Here is a 16532-nt window from a genome sequence, read left to right as displayed (position 1 = left end):
GCTTGGAGTTGGTGGATTTGTTTGTGGAAGAGGAAGAGAAGAAAGGGGATGAAGAATGTCATAAACAAAGACCAGAAGGTGGGAATGAGCATAATGAGTGCTGGGCACTGGTCTATTTGAAGTAAAAGGTACATATTTGGAGGCAGAGAGAGAGAGAAAGAAATGTTAGATAACGTAGGGCCAGACAACAGTGTCTCAACAACAATAATAGCGTAGGCAATAGAAAGTTATTATGAATTCTTGACCAGGAAAGAATGTGACGCAAGTGGTGTTTAATGATGATCATCACTCTGAAAGCCCTGTACAGTGTGGCCTTAGAGAAGGAGAGAGTGAAATTAGAGGGGCCAACAAGGACACTGTTGCGATAATACAGGTGTAGGTGGTGAAGGTCTGGATTGGAGTAGAGCTTTAAAATATAAACTAAGGAATCAACCTGGGAGACCACTTATGGGGGTGGAGGATTTTTTTGCAAAAGGCAGGTGGTAGAAATACAAGAGCAATATTTAGGAAGGTTTTGGTTTGGGATATTTTGATTTTTCAGTGAGGGGGCATCCAAATGGCAATGTTTGTTTTGTTTTGTTTTTTAAACCCTATTGAGGTATAATTGACATAATAAATGGGACATATTTAAAGTATACAATTTGGTAAGTTTTGACATATGTGCAGGTAGTCCCCGACTTACGACTGGGTTCCATTCCGATAACTCCATCATAAGTCGGTTCTGATATAAGTTAAATACCTCATTTTTTTTTTTTTCCCATTATTATTGCCTTTTATTACCAGCGTCTTTATAAATCCAATCTTTATTTGTCTTTGGGGGTTGGAAACATTACATATAAACTTAAGGATATGACGACATCAGCAAATTGTACTCCGCAGCATTGTATGTAGTACAGATTACTAATGATAAGGTGTACCCAAAAAGACCCCAAAACAGGATGGTTGTAAGTGCAGTTTGTCATAAAATGAATATGTCTTCAGTCTGTGGACTACACCTATACACCTATGAAACCATCGCTGCAATCAAGATAGTGACCATATCCATCACTCCCAAAAGTTCCTTCTGCCTGTTTGTAGTCCCCGTCCCCAAAGCAGCACTGATCCGTCACCGTGGATTAGTTTGCATCTTACAAAAATTTTTATGTGAATGAGTTATACATTTACTCTTTTGTCTTCTTTCATTCAGCATAATAATTCTGAGATTTGTCCGTATTGTTACGTGTATCATTAGTTCATTCCTTTTCATTGCTTAGTATTATTTCTTTGTACAAATGGTAGTATTTTGAACCATTTGCAAATTAAGAATGGAGTTAAGGTGATACATCAGAATGTGATCAAGGTCATTGTCCTTAGGCTATAAGTACTGGCTGAAGGTTTTAGCGTAGATAAGCACTCCCACAAGAAGACTGGGTGAGAAAGGGAAGCAGAGAGATAGACTGCTTAGAAAAGGAAATAGGTGGAAGAAGAATTCTTTCTGTGTGAAAAGTGATTTCAAACATCTTGGCAAGGATAGTGAGTTTCATTTTCAGAGTTTTGAAGACAGCAAATTTAGGATATAGTAAGAAGGTGGGTTTTTAAATTTTATTTTGTTTTTAATTAGCATACTTTATTTACCAGTATCACCCTAAAACAGGTTGTTATATCTTTTTAGGCAATGGGAGAGAAATCCTTTTCTGTTCACAATAATGATGGGGCAGTCTCGTTTCAGGTATGTATTCTCCTATTAACGTTTCACAGAGTTTCTCTCTACCACGCAGAGGGTGAATTTTATAAGGAATTTTGAATTTAGAAATAATAATTTAGGCATGTCATTTGACACACAGAGCTCTCTCTTTAACAGACCTACAAGGTGGACATTATCACCCCCAGTATCAAACCATAAGTCCCGAGAGTCAATAACTTCATGACTGTCCAACATAAGTGACAGGGAGCAGATTCCAGCCCATTTCTGCCTAGCTGTTCTGTAACTCCTCTGCCTCTCTGACACCATGCTGCAGCAACTCAGTGCACTACTGCAGGTAGAAGAATAGGCTTCTGTACCTGAGAGGACATGGATGGTCATTTAAGGTGAAGTCATAATTCTAGAGCTAAGTCAACTGAGACACAGGCCTTTTGTGACCTGCCCAGCCTTCCCAGTTATCAGTCACATGGTGAGTGTTTTATGGTGGTATCTCAGTGTATGTAGGGGAAGTGGATATTGGACTGGGTCTCAGAACCCACTTTTTATCTAGGTGACCTTGGGCGACTCACTTAACTTTTGAACCTCACTGTTTAGTCATCTAAAATCGAAAAATAATGATACCTATCTCATAGGACTGTTATGAGTTTTATTTTTGTGTGTGTGAAAGTGCTTTGTACAAGTGTTTTGCTGTTGATTTCTAAGAGTTACTGCCTCTTTTTAAATCAGTTTTCATTAACCGAAGTATAATTTGCTTACACTGAAATGCACTAAATTTTAAATATACAGTTCAGTCAGTTTTGACAAACGCATGCACCCATGTAACCCACTCTGTCAAGAAAGAGAACATTTTTATCACCTCAGAAAGTCCCCTTCTCTGCAACAGTGGTTCTGATTTTTTCACCATAGATTGTTTTGCATGCCTAAAAATTTTGATATGTTCATTAATTTTAGTAACCACCATTGTCATCACCATTGGTAATTAATAAAAAAAAAAAAAAAATTAATAGCTAACATTAATTGAGCATTGGCAGGGTGCTCATCTGCTCAAAATCCCGTCAACAGCTTCCCATCTGTCTCAGAGTAAAAGCTAAAGTTCTTCCAATGGTCTGCAAGGCCTCATGTCATCTGGGCCTTGTTGCCTCTCTGACCTCATCTCCTGTTATCCTCCTCCTTGCTCACTCCGCTCCAGCCACACAGGCCACTTTGCTGTTCCTGGAAAAGATCTGGCCTTCACCTCTACTCTGTCCATACCCTCTGGCAAGAATGCTCTTCCCTCAGAATCCACATGACTAATTTCTTACCTCCTTCAACTCTTAGTAGCCTTCCCAGTGAAGCTTCCCCAGTGTCCCTGGTTTAAACGCAGCCTGCTCCCACACCCCTCACCCCACTCTGTTTTTATCCTATCCCTAGAAACACCTATCCCTTCTAATGTGCTGTTAATGAACTTATGTTTTGTCTCTCCCGTAAAAGATAATCATAAGGGCAGGAATTTTTTTTTTTTAGAGCTGCTTCCAAATTTTTTTTTTTTTATTAACTTTTATTGAGCTTCAAGTGAACGTTTACAAATCAAGTCAGTCTGTCACATAAGTTTACATACATCTTACTCCGTACTCCCACTTGCTCTCCCCCTAATGAGTCAGCCCTTCCAGTCTCTCCTTTCGTGACAATTTTGCCAGCTTCCCACTCTCTCTATCCTCCCATCCCCCCTCCAGACAGGCGATGCCAACACAATCTCAAGTGTCCACCTGATATAATTAGCTCACTCTTCATCAGCATCTCTCTCCCACCCACTGTCCAGTCCCTTTCATGTCTGATGAGTTGTCTTCGGGGATGGTTCCTGTCCTGTGCCAACAGAAGGTCTGGGGATCATGGCCGCCGGGATTCCTCTGGTCTCAGTCAGACCATTAAGTATGGTCTTTTTATGAGAATTTGGGGTCTACATCCCACTGATCTCCTGCTCCTTCAGGGGTTCTCTGTTGTGCTCCCTGTCAGGGCAGTCATCGATTGTGGCTGGGCACCAACTAGTTCTTCTGGTCTCAGGATGATGTAGGTCTCTGGTTCACGTGGCCGTTTCTGTCTCTTGGGCTCTTAGTTGTCGTGTGACCTTGGTGTTCTTCATTCTCCTTTGCTCCAGGTGGGTTGAGACCAATTGATGCATCTTAGATGGCCGCTTGTTAACATTTAAGACCCCAGACGCCACATTTCAAAGTGGGATGCAGAATGATTTCATAATAGAATTATTTTGCCAATTGACTTAGAAGTCCCCTTAAGCCATGGTCCTCAAACCCCCGCCCTTGCTCCGCTGACCTTTGAAGCATTCATTTTATCCCGGAAACTTCTTTGCTTTTGGTCCAGTCCAATTGAGCTGACCTTCCATGTATTGAGTGTTGTCCTTCCCTTCACCTAAAGCAGTTCTTATCTACTAATTAATCAATAAAAAACCCTCTCCCTCCCTCCCTCCCTCCCTCCCCGCCTCGTAACCACAAAAGTATGTGTTCTCCTCAGTTTTTTCTATTTCTCAAGATCTTATAATAGTGGTCTTATACAATATTTGTCCTTTTGCCTCTGACTAATTTCGCTCAGCATAATGCCTTCCAGGTTCCTCCGTGTTATGAAATGTTTCACAGATTCGTCACTGTTCTTTATCGATGCGTAGTATTCCATTGTGTGAATATACCACAATTTATTTACCCATTCATCTGTTGATGGACACCTTGGTTGCTTCCAGCTTTTTGCTATTGTAAACAGAGCTGCAATAAACATGGGTGTGCATATATCTGTTTGTGTGAAGGCTCTTGTTTCTCTAGGGTATATTCCGAGGAGTGGGATTTCTGTGTTGTATGGTAGTTCTATTTCTAACTGTTTAAGATAACATCAGATAGATTTCCAAAGTGGTTGTACCATTTTACATTCCCACCAGCAGTGTATAAGAGTTCCAATCTCTCCGCAGCCTCTGCAACATTTATTATTTTGTGTTTTTTGGATTAATGCCAGCCTTGTTGGAGTGAGATGGAATCTCATCGTAGTTTTAATTTGCATTTCTCTAATGGCTAATGATCGAGAGCATTTTCTCATGTATCTGTTAGCTGCCTGAATATCTTCTTTAGTGAAGTGTGTGTTCATATCCTTTGAAGGGCAGGAATTTTTATCTGTTTTATTACTGATGTGTATGAACTAACCTCCTAAACTTAGATCCAGCCCCTGGTAGTCCTTCGATCAGTAATTATGGAGATGGATGAATACATGTCAGGCATTGCATTAAGTACTTATACGTGCATTAGATCAGTTCATCCTGCCAAGAATTCTATGAAGTAGGTGCTGTTATTATTCCCCCTTTACAGATAAGGAAACTGAGGCTCAGAGAGGTTAAGTAACTTGTATAAGGGGAGGATTCAAACCCAGGTTTGTCTGACTCCAAGGCCCATGTGTTTAACTAGTTTGCTTCACTACCTACTTGAGAAAATACAAAAGGTACTCTTTTCCCTTCCTTCCCTTACTTTAAAATGCTTGTGTTTTTTGAATGATTTTTAGCCTTTTTTTTTTTAAATCATAAGAGGAAAGGCTATAGATATTTGCAATTTACTAATGCTTTGTATCAAAGTGAATGTTGAAGACAAAGCAGCATAATTAATGATTAAGAACGTTGGCTAAAATATTGAGTTCATAGAGTCCTTGTAATGCATAAGACAGGCCGTGAGTGGGCAATTCGCGTTTTCTCTGGCTTTGCTCTGTCCTTGTAAGGAAGTCAGCAGGTGACTCCTTGTTCTCCCAGTTTTGGACAGTACACTCAGTCTGTACTCCACTGCTTCAGCCAGGGAATAAGGATGGGAGTTTATCTGCCTAAGGGCAGGCAGGACATTGTCAGGGCTTATTCCAGTTCTAAAATTTACTTTTTTTTTTTCTTCAAAGGTCAAGTGCCTATTCTAATCAACCGTAGTGGTTCTGTTGATTTTTTTTTTTTTTTTTTGTCTTTCATAGAAACATCATATGAGTCTTGTTTTTGAAACTAAAAATTATTAGTATGTTTAGAGAAGTTTTCTTTTTCTCTACCCTGAATACGCTAGAATACATACTCTGTTTAGTATGTACGTGGAAGGAAGAGTTTGGGACATGGTTTAACGGATTAATAATTTCAGCTTTAGTGTTCTTGGTCTCTTATTTCTTTCTTGTGAGATGTTTCTTTTTTTTTCCCATTTCTTTAAAATTGTGAGGTATAGTGTACAGAGAAGTGTATAATATTTAAGTTGAGCTTATTAAGTAATTATAAATAATCACCTGTGCCACCATCGCCCGGGACAAGAAACAGAAGAGTGCTAGCACCCCAGAAACCCCAGGTGTCCCTCACATCCCTTCTCAGCTCTAGAGGTAACTCCTGCATGAAAATTTTATCATCATCTTTTCTTCTCTTTGTAATTTTGCCATCTCTTTATGCAGTCCTAAGCGAGATATTTTAGGCAGATTTGTTTTTTATTGATAGGGCTTTTCTAGCTTTCACTGCTTATGGTAAAATGTTCATAAAATTGACCCTGGAGTCACACTATGTGAGTGTGTGTGAGAGAGTGTATGTGTGTCAGGTTATATTAAACTTTATTTGAAACACATGAAATACATTAAAACTCTAGAAAAATATTTAAATGTAAAGTCGTAGGTGTAAATTTTAATTAGGGAATATTGGGCCTTTACCTACTCAAGTACCAGTGATCCTTCTTTCTTTTTAAAGACTTTTTTTTCTTTTACTTCAAAGGGCAAAGTAATACGTTGGATTGAAGACTAGATACCTGTGTCTTTGATTATCTCTACAGATTTAAAAACCATCATAGATGGACAGATATGGGACAAAGCAAGTATAGTAAAATTGTAGAACCTAGGCAGTGAGCGTACAGGTGTTCTTTCAACTTTTCTGAATGTTTGAAAATTGTCATAACAAAATGTTGGGGGACTTACAGAATAAGAAAACACCTGTTTAAACTCTGGAAGAATTTGATTTATTCAAGTAATCTGTCTTCTTCTGTCCATAATAGTCATGATTTATTTCTACAATTTAAAAATTTAGGTAAAGATTTTTTTCTTTGTCACTTCCAGTTTTTCTTTAACATCAGCACCGATGACCAAGAAGGCCTCTACAGTCTTTACTTTCATAAATGCCTTAGAAATGAGTTGCTGTCTAGTGACAAGGTTTCCTTCAGCCTTGATGTGAGTACCTTACGGAGATTGTTCATGTGGGGTGGTCTGAGGATTTTGTCAGCAGTGAACATAGAAGATGTTTATTTCTATGTAAGCATAGATTTTAAGAACACTTAAGGAGAGTAAGAGAAAAATAATGGCCAGACTAAAATCCTTGCCAGTGGGGTATTTGGCAGAGGATTCATAAATAAGAAAATATAAAGCAATTTAGAACATGTTTGCATTTTAACCTGGGCACTAAAATTTGGTTGTGATATGCTGGTACTCACTTTCTTAAGCTTAAGTGAAACAACTAAGATTCCAAATTGCTGAATAAGGGATGATCTGCTCCTTAAAAGTAAAAATTAATTCCATGTTGATTTCAGATTGAGATTACAGAGAAGAATCCTGACAGTTACCTCTCAGCAGGAGAAATTCCTCTCCCCAAATTATACATTTCCATGGCCTTTTTCTTCTTCCTTTCTGGGACCATCTGGATTCACATCCTTCGAAAACGACGGTAAATTATTACTTTCTTGAGACCTTCAAACCAAAGTGTCTTGAGATTTGTATATTTTTACCTTTTGCTGGCTTCTGAACTTGGGAGCAATTGGCACTAATAGTCTTGTTCTCTTCAAAGGGCATCTTCCTGAAACACTAGGGAGACTACAGAAGTCTTGCAGTGTGGGAGGCCTTTGCATTCCTTGGTGTTTGTTCACTTTCCATTGCTTTGTTTAAAAAGTAAATCCAAATATTTCAGTAATATACAAGCAAAATAAAATGTATAAGCCAAGTGTTTCCATAGCAGAGATACCACAGTCCAGGACTCAGAGGGAGAACATTGGTCCCATTTAGTGGCTGTTTATTCTAAAGAGATTAATGAAGAGGACCCACTGCCTGGATGAGAGGGTAGAGATATTGTTTAGTGACTGAAGGCATCAGCTCAGAGCTGGCTGGGAGAGTCTCTTTATTGACCTCCAGATGCTTGCTGCTGGAAGAAACTGCTTCAAAGCCCATCTGCCTGGCTTTTGGCCTCCTGAAACCCCTGAGACTTTAACTTCCTCTACTTGGTTCTTGAGGGGAGCAGCTGCATGTCCATGGAACTAATGTTTAGTTCTCTATTTCCCTCCCAAGAAAATTGAGAAGAAAATACTAGTTTTCAGTTAGAGAATAGTATAAAATGTGTGTTTTATTGTAAGACTGTAAGCTGGGTAGGTGATGGTATGTGAATATGGTATTATAATATGGATTAATAAAATAATTTAGTACCCCCAAATACCAAATACCTCTGTCTCTGAAACATTAGGGCAGAAACTGAGACCTCTGTAATCCCTAGTGACCTGTTTGTTTTCTATTAGAAATGCTCAGAGCCCAGAATATTAGACTCTGGTTGGATGCAGTTGCTGATTCTTATTTGATGCAGTGTCCTTTATACCCATGAGATGTAAAGTATGTCATATTTGCTTGTGAAGGACCTACATAACCCTGTTCTGGACTGGATTATTAGGCAGCCATTACTAAGAGTAAAAGAATCCTACAAATTCAGACCATAAAAGATGTTTTGTTTTTCTTTTTAAGAAAGTTTGCTTTTGCCATTATTGGAGAAGTAAGAACTAGGAGGCAGAAGACCTGATTTCAAGTGTAAACTTTTAATAACTATGTACTTTTTTCACCCTAAGCCTCTTTTTTCTTGGCTATAAAACTGGGACAGTAATAATAGCTCTGCCTTCCTCCTAGAGGTAGTCCAGATCCTTAGACTTGTTATGTGATCCCCAAAATATAATGTATATGAGGGTGCTTTGAAAATTATGGTGCTTTTTAAATATGAGATACATATAAAATATTTTACTAATAAGGTGTTTGTTCATTGGTGTTTTAATTTCCCTTTATTTAGTGACCTAATAGTCGTTGCCCTTGGTTCACTTATAATAAAATTGTAATGACACTTTTAAAGCTGTGGCTAAATGAGACTGGCCTATTTTGTACAAGCTATTTTTTTTATGTGTGTAACTTTTTGTTGAAGAGTAGTATATATGCAGAAATATCTAAATATTTTTAAGCCCTCTGCCCTATCCGCATGTTTTCCCAGGAGTCTTACAGCTAGTTCCATTAGTTGGAGATTTGAATAATGTAAGGGTGTGTGACTCCACAGAAACCCTGCTGGTGTAGTGGTTAAGAGCTATAGCTGCTAACCAGAAGGTCGGCAGTTCAAATCCGCCAGGAGCTCCTTGGAAACTGTGGGGCAGTTCTACTCTGTCCTATAGGGTCACTATGAGTCGGAATTGGGTGTGTGGTGGTTGGGTGTATGACTCCAACTTGGACAGTTAGAGCCAAAAAGAGCTGAGAGATCTTCTCAGCTGCTTCGTTTTATGGGTGATTATATTGAGGCCCAGAGAAGGGAAGTGAGAGACATGAGAGAGCTGGGGCTGGAACCCAGATACGCTTCTTGTGCATTTCTGGCCCATCTCAATTCTGTGAGTTTTGTGCTGGGCCCAGAGTTTAGAGAGGAGAATCCTGGAAAGTGGTAAGGAGAAAACCAGCAACTGATATTTTTCAAGTGCCTGCTTTGTGCCCATTTAGGCACTTGATGTTGGTTAGTTCAGTTAATCTTCAATCAGCTTTTGAGTTAATCTTCTGGCAACTTCATTCTCAGGAGAGGTTGCTGAGGCTTAGAGAGATTAAGTTTGTAAGGATAGGACCAGTGTTTGAGCCAGATAGGTCTGGCTGCGACCCTGTATTCTTTCTGTCACGTCACAGCCCTAGCTGTTGATGTTTTAACTTTGGACTGCAAGGCATGGTTGCCACAGGTGAGCAAACACAGCTCTCTACACTGGGCAGTTTTACACTACGGGTAAATTCTCATTGCCATTCAGTAGTGATAGACTACTCTGGCTTTGACTTTCTTTTTGATCTTGAAGTAGGCGTACACTGGAACGGGAAAGTGCCAGGGAAGAAAATCAGTGCACTTGTGCTTGGACTTTAAATGTGTCAGTTCATGCACACCCTCAAATCATTCTATGCAAGGCCTAGTTCCTTTTTTTTTTTTTTTTAATGAGTATAGTTTATTTTTTTAGAGAATCTTTAGGCTTACAGAAGATCAAGCAGAAAGTTCAGAGAGTTTCCAAATACGCCCCGTATTTATGTCTGGATAGTGTTAGCCCTCCACTTAAGTATTGCATTGGCTATTCTGGGTCTTTTGTCTTTCCTTGTAAACTTTAGAAACAGTTTTGATTGGGATTGCATTGAATCTATAGATCAAGTTGGGAAGAACTGACATCTTAACAGCATTGAGCCTTCCTGTCTGAACATGGACTATCTCTCCATTTATTTAGATCTTCTTTGATTTCTTTCTTCCGAGTTTTGTAGTTTTCCTTATATAGATTTTGTACCTATTTTGTTAAATTTATACCTAAATATTTAAAATTTCTGGTGATAATGTAAATGGTGTTATGTTTTTAATTTCAAATTCCAGTTGTCCATTTTTGATACATAGGAAAGCAATTGACTTCTGTATATTAACATTATTTCCTGCAACCTGGCTGTAATCACTTACTAGTTCCAGGAATTATTTTTTAGTTCTTTGGGATTTTCTGTGTAGACAACCATGTCATCTGTGAGCAAAGACAGTTTTATGTCTTCCCTCCCAGTCTGTATACCTTTAATTTCCTTTTCTTGCCTTACTGTATTAGCTAGGACTTCCACTATGATGTCAAATAGGAGTTATGAGACACGCCATCCTTGCATTGTTCCCGATCTTAGGGAGAAAACATCTAGTTTCTTACCATTAAGTATGATACTAGCTGTAGGTTTTTTGTAGATTTTTATTGTCAAGTTGAGGAAGTTCCCTTCTGTTTCTATTTTACTGAGTTTCATCATGCAAGAGTGTTGGATTTTATCTAGTACGTTTCCTGCATCTATTGATACGATTATTTGACTTTTTTTCAGCTTGTTAATGGGTTTCCCCTCTTAGGACTGCCTATTCATATTCTTTGCATATTTTTCTGTTGGGTTTTCTGTCTTTTTCTTGTTGCTTTGCATGATTTCTTGGTCTAGGTATCAACTCCTTGTCTGTTTTAGAATTGCAAATTTGCCCCCCTAATCTGTTAAATTTGTCAGTGGTGTTCATTATTGAATGACAAACCTTAATGGAGTCAGGTCTGCCTAACTTTTGTCTTTTGAGTAATTAGTACCTTTTGGCTCCTAAGCCCTTTCCTACTCCAGAATCACAGGTGTTTTTTTTACGTTTAGCTCTTGAATCCATCTGGAGTTCTCCTTTATATAAGTGTGAATAAAGATCTACGTTATTTATTTATGTATTTTAATATATAGCTTTGAGCCAGTTTTTCCTGTGCCAACTATTGAACAACTGATGACCCAGTGCTTGGTGTCACTTTTATCATATATCAAGTTTCCACATAAGTATGAATCTATTCCTGGACTCTAGCGTCTGTTCTACAGTTTTTTTTTCTCCGATGCTGCCCCTGTTCCACATTTTTTACTCCTGTTTCTTTGCAGAATGCCTTAGTGTCTGAAAGTGAGAGCTCCCTGGTGGCTTTAAGTGTTCATTTATGTACTTTAATAGAGGTTAAAAGTTTTCTCCATAATGGTCTTATGTGTCTTCTATTAGATTATTCCTAGAGGGAGGTGAGAGAGGGCAAAGGAATTTAATGCCTGAAAGCCCAAAAGGTAGACTAGTACCTGTGTTATATCTCCCTTTTGAGGTGTGGAGTTGGGAATGGGTACTTTACGCCACTGGTCTGGTGTGTTTGACAGGCACCCATCATAAGGTAGGGAGAAAGGGGCACAACCTTGTTGCTTTTTCCTAGCCCATCCCTGTTGCCTGGCCTCCAGCCCTCTACTGTGCACTGCAGATTTCCCCTGTAGCTGTACAAATTGCCTCTGCTTTCCCGGGGATTTCATGCCATTTTCTCATATTCATTCACCTCATTTTAGCCTCTGTGGCCTGTTCAGGGTGATTTTTGGGGAAGAAACCAGCAGCCTGTGTTAGATTTCCATCTTGTTGGAACTTGGAACCCATAACGTCTGACATGCATAATTCTTGGTTTCATTCACAACAGTAGATTATATTTTAGAGATGACGTTAGGACTCTAGTTCTCCCTACAGAAACTACTTTTTAAAAAAGCCTTCCTATTTGTGGTTTGCATACATTTTGTTTTCTGCCTCCTTTTAAATAGGTCCAATGCATGGAGCTTCTCCTGTCCTTTGAGAAATGGAATATTCCTTTAAGTCTTCTCTCTCTTTTTTTATAGGAATGATGTATTTAAAATTCACTGGTTGATGGCAGCCCTTCCTTTCACCAAGTCTCTTTCCTTGGTGTTTCATGCAGTATGTATCAGCGTTTTTTGGGGGGGGGTCATTTATGAAATAGAGTACATTGCCCATGTGAGCAGGAAAAGTAGATTAGAGAAAGGGGTTAGATAGGTGGGAAACAAAACATGAAAGAATACTCATGAAGCCTTTTGCCTGGGAGAGGGGGACTTGCTCTTAGGGGGCAAGTGATCCCAACATCCGTCAGCATTAGACTTAAGATACCTTCCAGTATTACCTTACAAACACAGAATTTTCCTAGAACACATTTTGAGATTAGAGTGCCACCTGCTGAATTGTTTCCACTACTTCTATTTTTTCATGTATTCCCTCACATTCCCATTTAATTTGAAGCTCAGTGTTACCATACTTACTTGAGAGCAAACTGATGCTTTAAAGATTGAGGCGTAAGAATTGAGCTTAAGCTTTGAATGTATAGAACTGATGCAAATTGAAATGAATTTGTCTGTGGGGGTAAGAGCACAACTTCCCCAATTTGTGCGCCACACTTGTGAGGGTGGCAGTCCTTGGACATGTACTCTCTTACCTGCATTTAAAAATGTTGTCATAGGAAAAAGCAATAATATATCCAGTTACAGTTTCAAGAAATGACAGTTTTTTGGGTAATTTCCCATTTGGATCCAAGTTAAAAGATTTTTTTCTGGAACCATGTAGCTAATGAATGAAAGGGTCTTTGACTCACGTAAGTTATTTAGGTAGTCATTTCTGATAGAATGAAAGATATGTAAAGAAATTGATGTCACCATTTTGAGTTCTGCCAGGAAACATTTTGGGCATACTACTGAAACTTGCCACTTCAATTAAAATGTTCTGGTGGCCTCAAATAGCTCTGAATTTACAGATTTTTTTTTTTTTTTTCTTAATGGGAAAAAGAAAAAGTCGAAGTTGAATGATCTGCATGGACCTTCTACTTACTGATTAACTGATTTATTATGTAAGCAGCAATGGTCGGATGATAAAGTTCTTGACTGGAATACTGAAAAGATTTGTGATTTGGACCTTGGAGATATTAAAGAAAAGAATAGGCAGCCGTTTGCCAGAGTGAATCATCTGTCTCAAGTGAGGGACCTGAGCTGGGTGTTAGTGACATTAAACCTTTTGTCAAGTCTGTCAAGCTACCTGATGTTTGTGCACTCATGTATCTCATTGTGAATGGACATGTATTAGGGAGTGGGTGAAGGGTAGACATCCCCTATCATAGGATCCTCTGGTATGATTTGCTATTTCACTTTGTACTTACGTCTTGTGGTAGACTGACCTTTCTGAAATGCAGTTGTTTGGTTTCAGATCGACTATCACTACATCTCCTCCCAGGGCTTTCCAATTGAAGGTTGGGCTGTTGTGTACTACATCACTCACCTGTAAGTATGCAAGATGACATGTGAAATACTCATGCCATGAAATGACATATGGGAAAAGTTGGAAAAACTACAATAGGAAAAGACAAAGTTGACTGCCCCTGCCCTCTCGTGGCAGCCCATCTGGGTCCCTGCCATGCCAAAAGTGTTTGACGTACAGGTGGCTCTCCAGACTTGAGACCTTGGGATTGCTGGCATGCTCCTAGGAGTGACTGCCTACCTGCTTGTCTGCCTGAAGTGGTTGGCTGCTCAGATAGCGGGGTGCATAGCTAACAATTTGTGTGGCAGGAAAGTGTGTTGCTCACTTAAGATGAATTTCCAGAATCTGGCCGCTTGTCTTTTCCAAGAAGCATGTGAAGTCCTAGAATAAGTTCTTATAATCTAACTTGTTGAGTGAGAGCCTGAAGAGACCCGTTGTTACTGTTAATTTTTTATTTTCCAGTTTGAAGGGGGCACTACTCTTCATCACCATTGCACTCATTGGCACTGGCTGGGCTTTCATTAAGCACATTCTTTCCGATAAAGACAAAAAGATCTTCATGATTGTCATCCCGCTCCAGGTAAAGGCACCCTAATCCTGCTTGTCCTAGTTCCTCTCTTGACACTCAGTATGGCTCAACTCCAGGCCTCTGGGAAGAGGGAGTCAGTTTACCAACCCCAGAAACCCAGCTTCTGCCATTTGGGATTGAAGACTCTCTCTCTAGAATTCTGACTGTGTGGATAAAAATCAAATCTACTTTTACTGCTGCTTTTCTGACCCCAGCTGTCCATGTAGCAATTCCTCCTCTGATCCTAACCACTCAGAGCTAGGTCAGATCTTACAAGTTAAAGAACAGAGTCCTCCAGATTGACACATAGACCCAAAACTTCAGACATCAGTCGCAAGCTTGGGAGGCCCTGCAACACCCATGCACACTTCTGACCTGCTGGCTGCAAATTTGGGGTTTTCCCACTACCCCTTCAGGATGCCATCCTCAAGCTTGGAGGCCCCCTCACTTCTGACCTGCTGGCTATCAATTCGAAGGTTGCCTCTGCCCCCTCTGAATACCAGCAGTAAGCTCAGGGATTCTCAGCCCCCCTCACTCTGACCTGCTGGCTCTCACTACTCACTCGGGCTCAGTAATTTGCTGGAATGACTCACAGAGCTCATGGAAAATTACAGTTTTATTATAGGAAAAAGGAATACAAATGAAGAGACACAGAGGGCAAGATCTGGGAGGATTCTTAGCATGAAGCTTCTGTGTCCCAAAGAGAGTGTGTCACCCCACCCCAAGAGCAGATGTCTTTTGCCAACAGGAAGCTCATGGAGATTCAGTGTCCAGAGCATTTATCGGGGTCTCATTAGTAACACAGATTTCAGCCCGTCTCCCCTGAGGTGGGTTGATATCACAAGGTGACACAGTAGGTCTTTCTCGCCTACCCCAGAGTCACCTTATCACCTCATTGGCATAACCTGTTAGTTAGGTGTGGTCTCGAGCTCTTACCAAAAACACTTAAATCCCAAGGCTTTTTTTTTTTCTAGAGGTTATGTCTCAGGAATCGAGAGCAAAGACCAAATTCTTTGGATAAAGTTAATATAAACCCCACAGTGACAAAACCAAGACTTCAGGTCATTGCACTGGACAATGTTTGACTGTCAGGCTTCTTTAAACCAGCATGTGGAAGCCTAGACTTTGAACAGAGACTGCTGAAAACTTAGGGAAATACTACTTCTCTTCTGCGTCAGTTTTTCCTATAACAAAATGAGAGTCTGAGTGAAGCAGCTTAGGTACATAGTGATTTTAATAACAAATTAGATTAAAACTGTGAATGACACCAGTGAGTTTCCACAAGGTAGAATATTGTAGTAGACATTGGGGCCAAATATTTACTAAACTCTTCTTGTGCTTGGGGCCCTGGGCTGAGGCTAACCTTCAAAGCTGTAAGCCCCTTGGGAGAGAAATCTTGTTTTGTCTTATATTTAACAGTCTTATTGGAGGCAGAACCTGGACATTAAAAGAAAAAAAACTTATAATAAACAGAGGGGATCTAACAGGGATACCCAACTACTCTGCTCTGCTGGACCAATCAACATGTGCTTGGCAACATCGCTCTCATTAACTAATCTCACATTTTGGAGCAGAATGTAACTGTGGCAAGTAGGAGAGGAAGGGGAGAACTCCCGAGGCTCTCAGATCAGCACTGGTGCTTGGTGGCAACATTAGCAGCAAAAAAACATTAGCAGCAAAGCCACCCTCATATTCAATAACAAGGAACATATGGTAGTGCCAAATGAATGGTACAGACCAGTTGCTATAGGTTTTCAAGGGGATAGTAATCACTCCCAAGTTTCAATGATCTGGAAGGTCTTTATGGCTGAGATGGGCCTTTACTGGATATTTCAGGAAAGGCATATGTCAGAGGTCAAGGACTCCCAGCAGAAACATGTAAGAAGATGCTGTCTCTTGTATACAAGATGCTGAGGAACTGCACAGGCCTTCTGGGTTTTGAGCTACCAGAGCTTTTCTGGCCCAGACCTAGTTCCTACAGCCTGTCAGGGTCTCAGTGCTTATAAGTGATGAGACCTGGGTACTCTTCCCACAGGCCTTCTGGGTTTTGAGCTACCAGAGCTTTTCTGGCCCAGACCTAGTTCCTACAGCCTGTCAGGGTCTCAATGCTTATAAGTGATGAGACCTGGGTACTCTTCCCACTTTGCCATACTGCCTGCTTATTTTCCTTTCCCTTTGGTAGCTGCTACCATCTGCTCTGTTTTGAATTTTTTTCCCTTTGACATGAACCCTGGTGTAATGGGCACAGTCTTCATAGCTTACCCCTTTTTTGCTCCCTCAAAAGATAAACATACAAATCTACATATCAGATCACTTTGAGGAAACGAGGACATTAAAAAAATTAAATATAAGGAAGTTATGAGTACAGGCAGTCCCTGGGTTATGATCATCTGACTGACTTACAAGCATAGTTATGAACCAACCCCCATAAA

The 16532-nt window shown here is 39.9% G+C and overlaps 1 protein-coding gene across 5 annotated transcripts in view; it reads left to right on the top strand.

Moving 5' to 3' along the window:
- The window catches only part of GPR107 (G protein-coupled receptor 107), a 117991-nt gene that overhangs the window by 51565 nt on the left and 49894 nt on the right, over positions 1–16532 (top strand). For all 5 annotated transcript variants that reach the window (XR_002784998.2, XM_010587561.3, XM_003407418.4 and 2 more), the window contains 6 exons: positions 1652–1708; positions 6764–6874; positions 7231–7364; positions 12116–12191; positions 13482–13555; positions 13995–14112. Coding sequence is in view for 4 of the 5 variants with exons in the window: in XM_010587561.3 (XP_010585863.1) it covers positions 1652–1708; positions 6764–6874; positions 7231–7364; positions 12116–12191; positions 13482–13555; positions 13995–14112 (570 nt within the window). In the remaining variant the exon portion in view is untranslated. The remainder of the gene's footprint in view (positions 1–1651; positions 1709–6763; positions 6875–7230; positions 7365–12115; positions 12192–13481; positions 13556–13994; positions 14113–16532) is intronic.

This window comes from Loxodonta africana, chromosome 9 (genome assembly GCF_030014295.1).
Source record: "Loxodonta africana isolate mLoxAfr1 chromosome 9, mLoxAfr1.hap2, whole genome shotgun sequence".
Taxonomy (NCBI): domain Eukaryota; kingdom Metazoa; phylum Chordata; class Mammalia; order Proboscidea; family Elephantidae; genus Loxodonta; species Loxodonta africana.
Note: the sequence above shows the minus strand (reverse complement) of the source record. Positions and strands in the feature narration are given on the sequence as shown.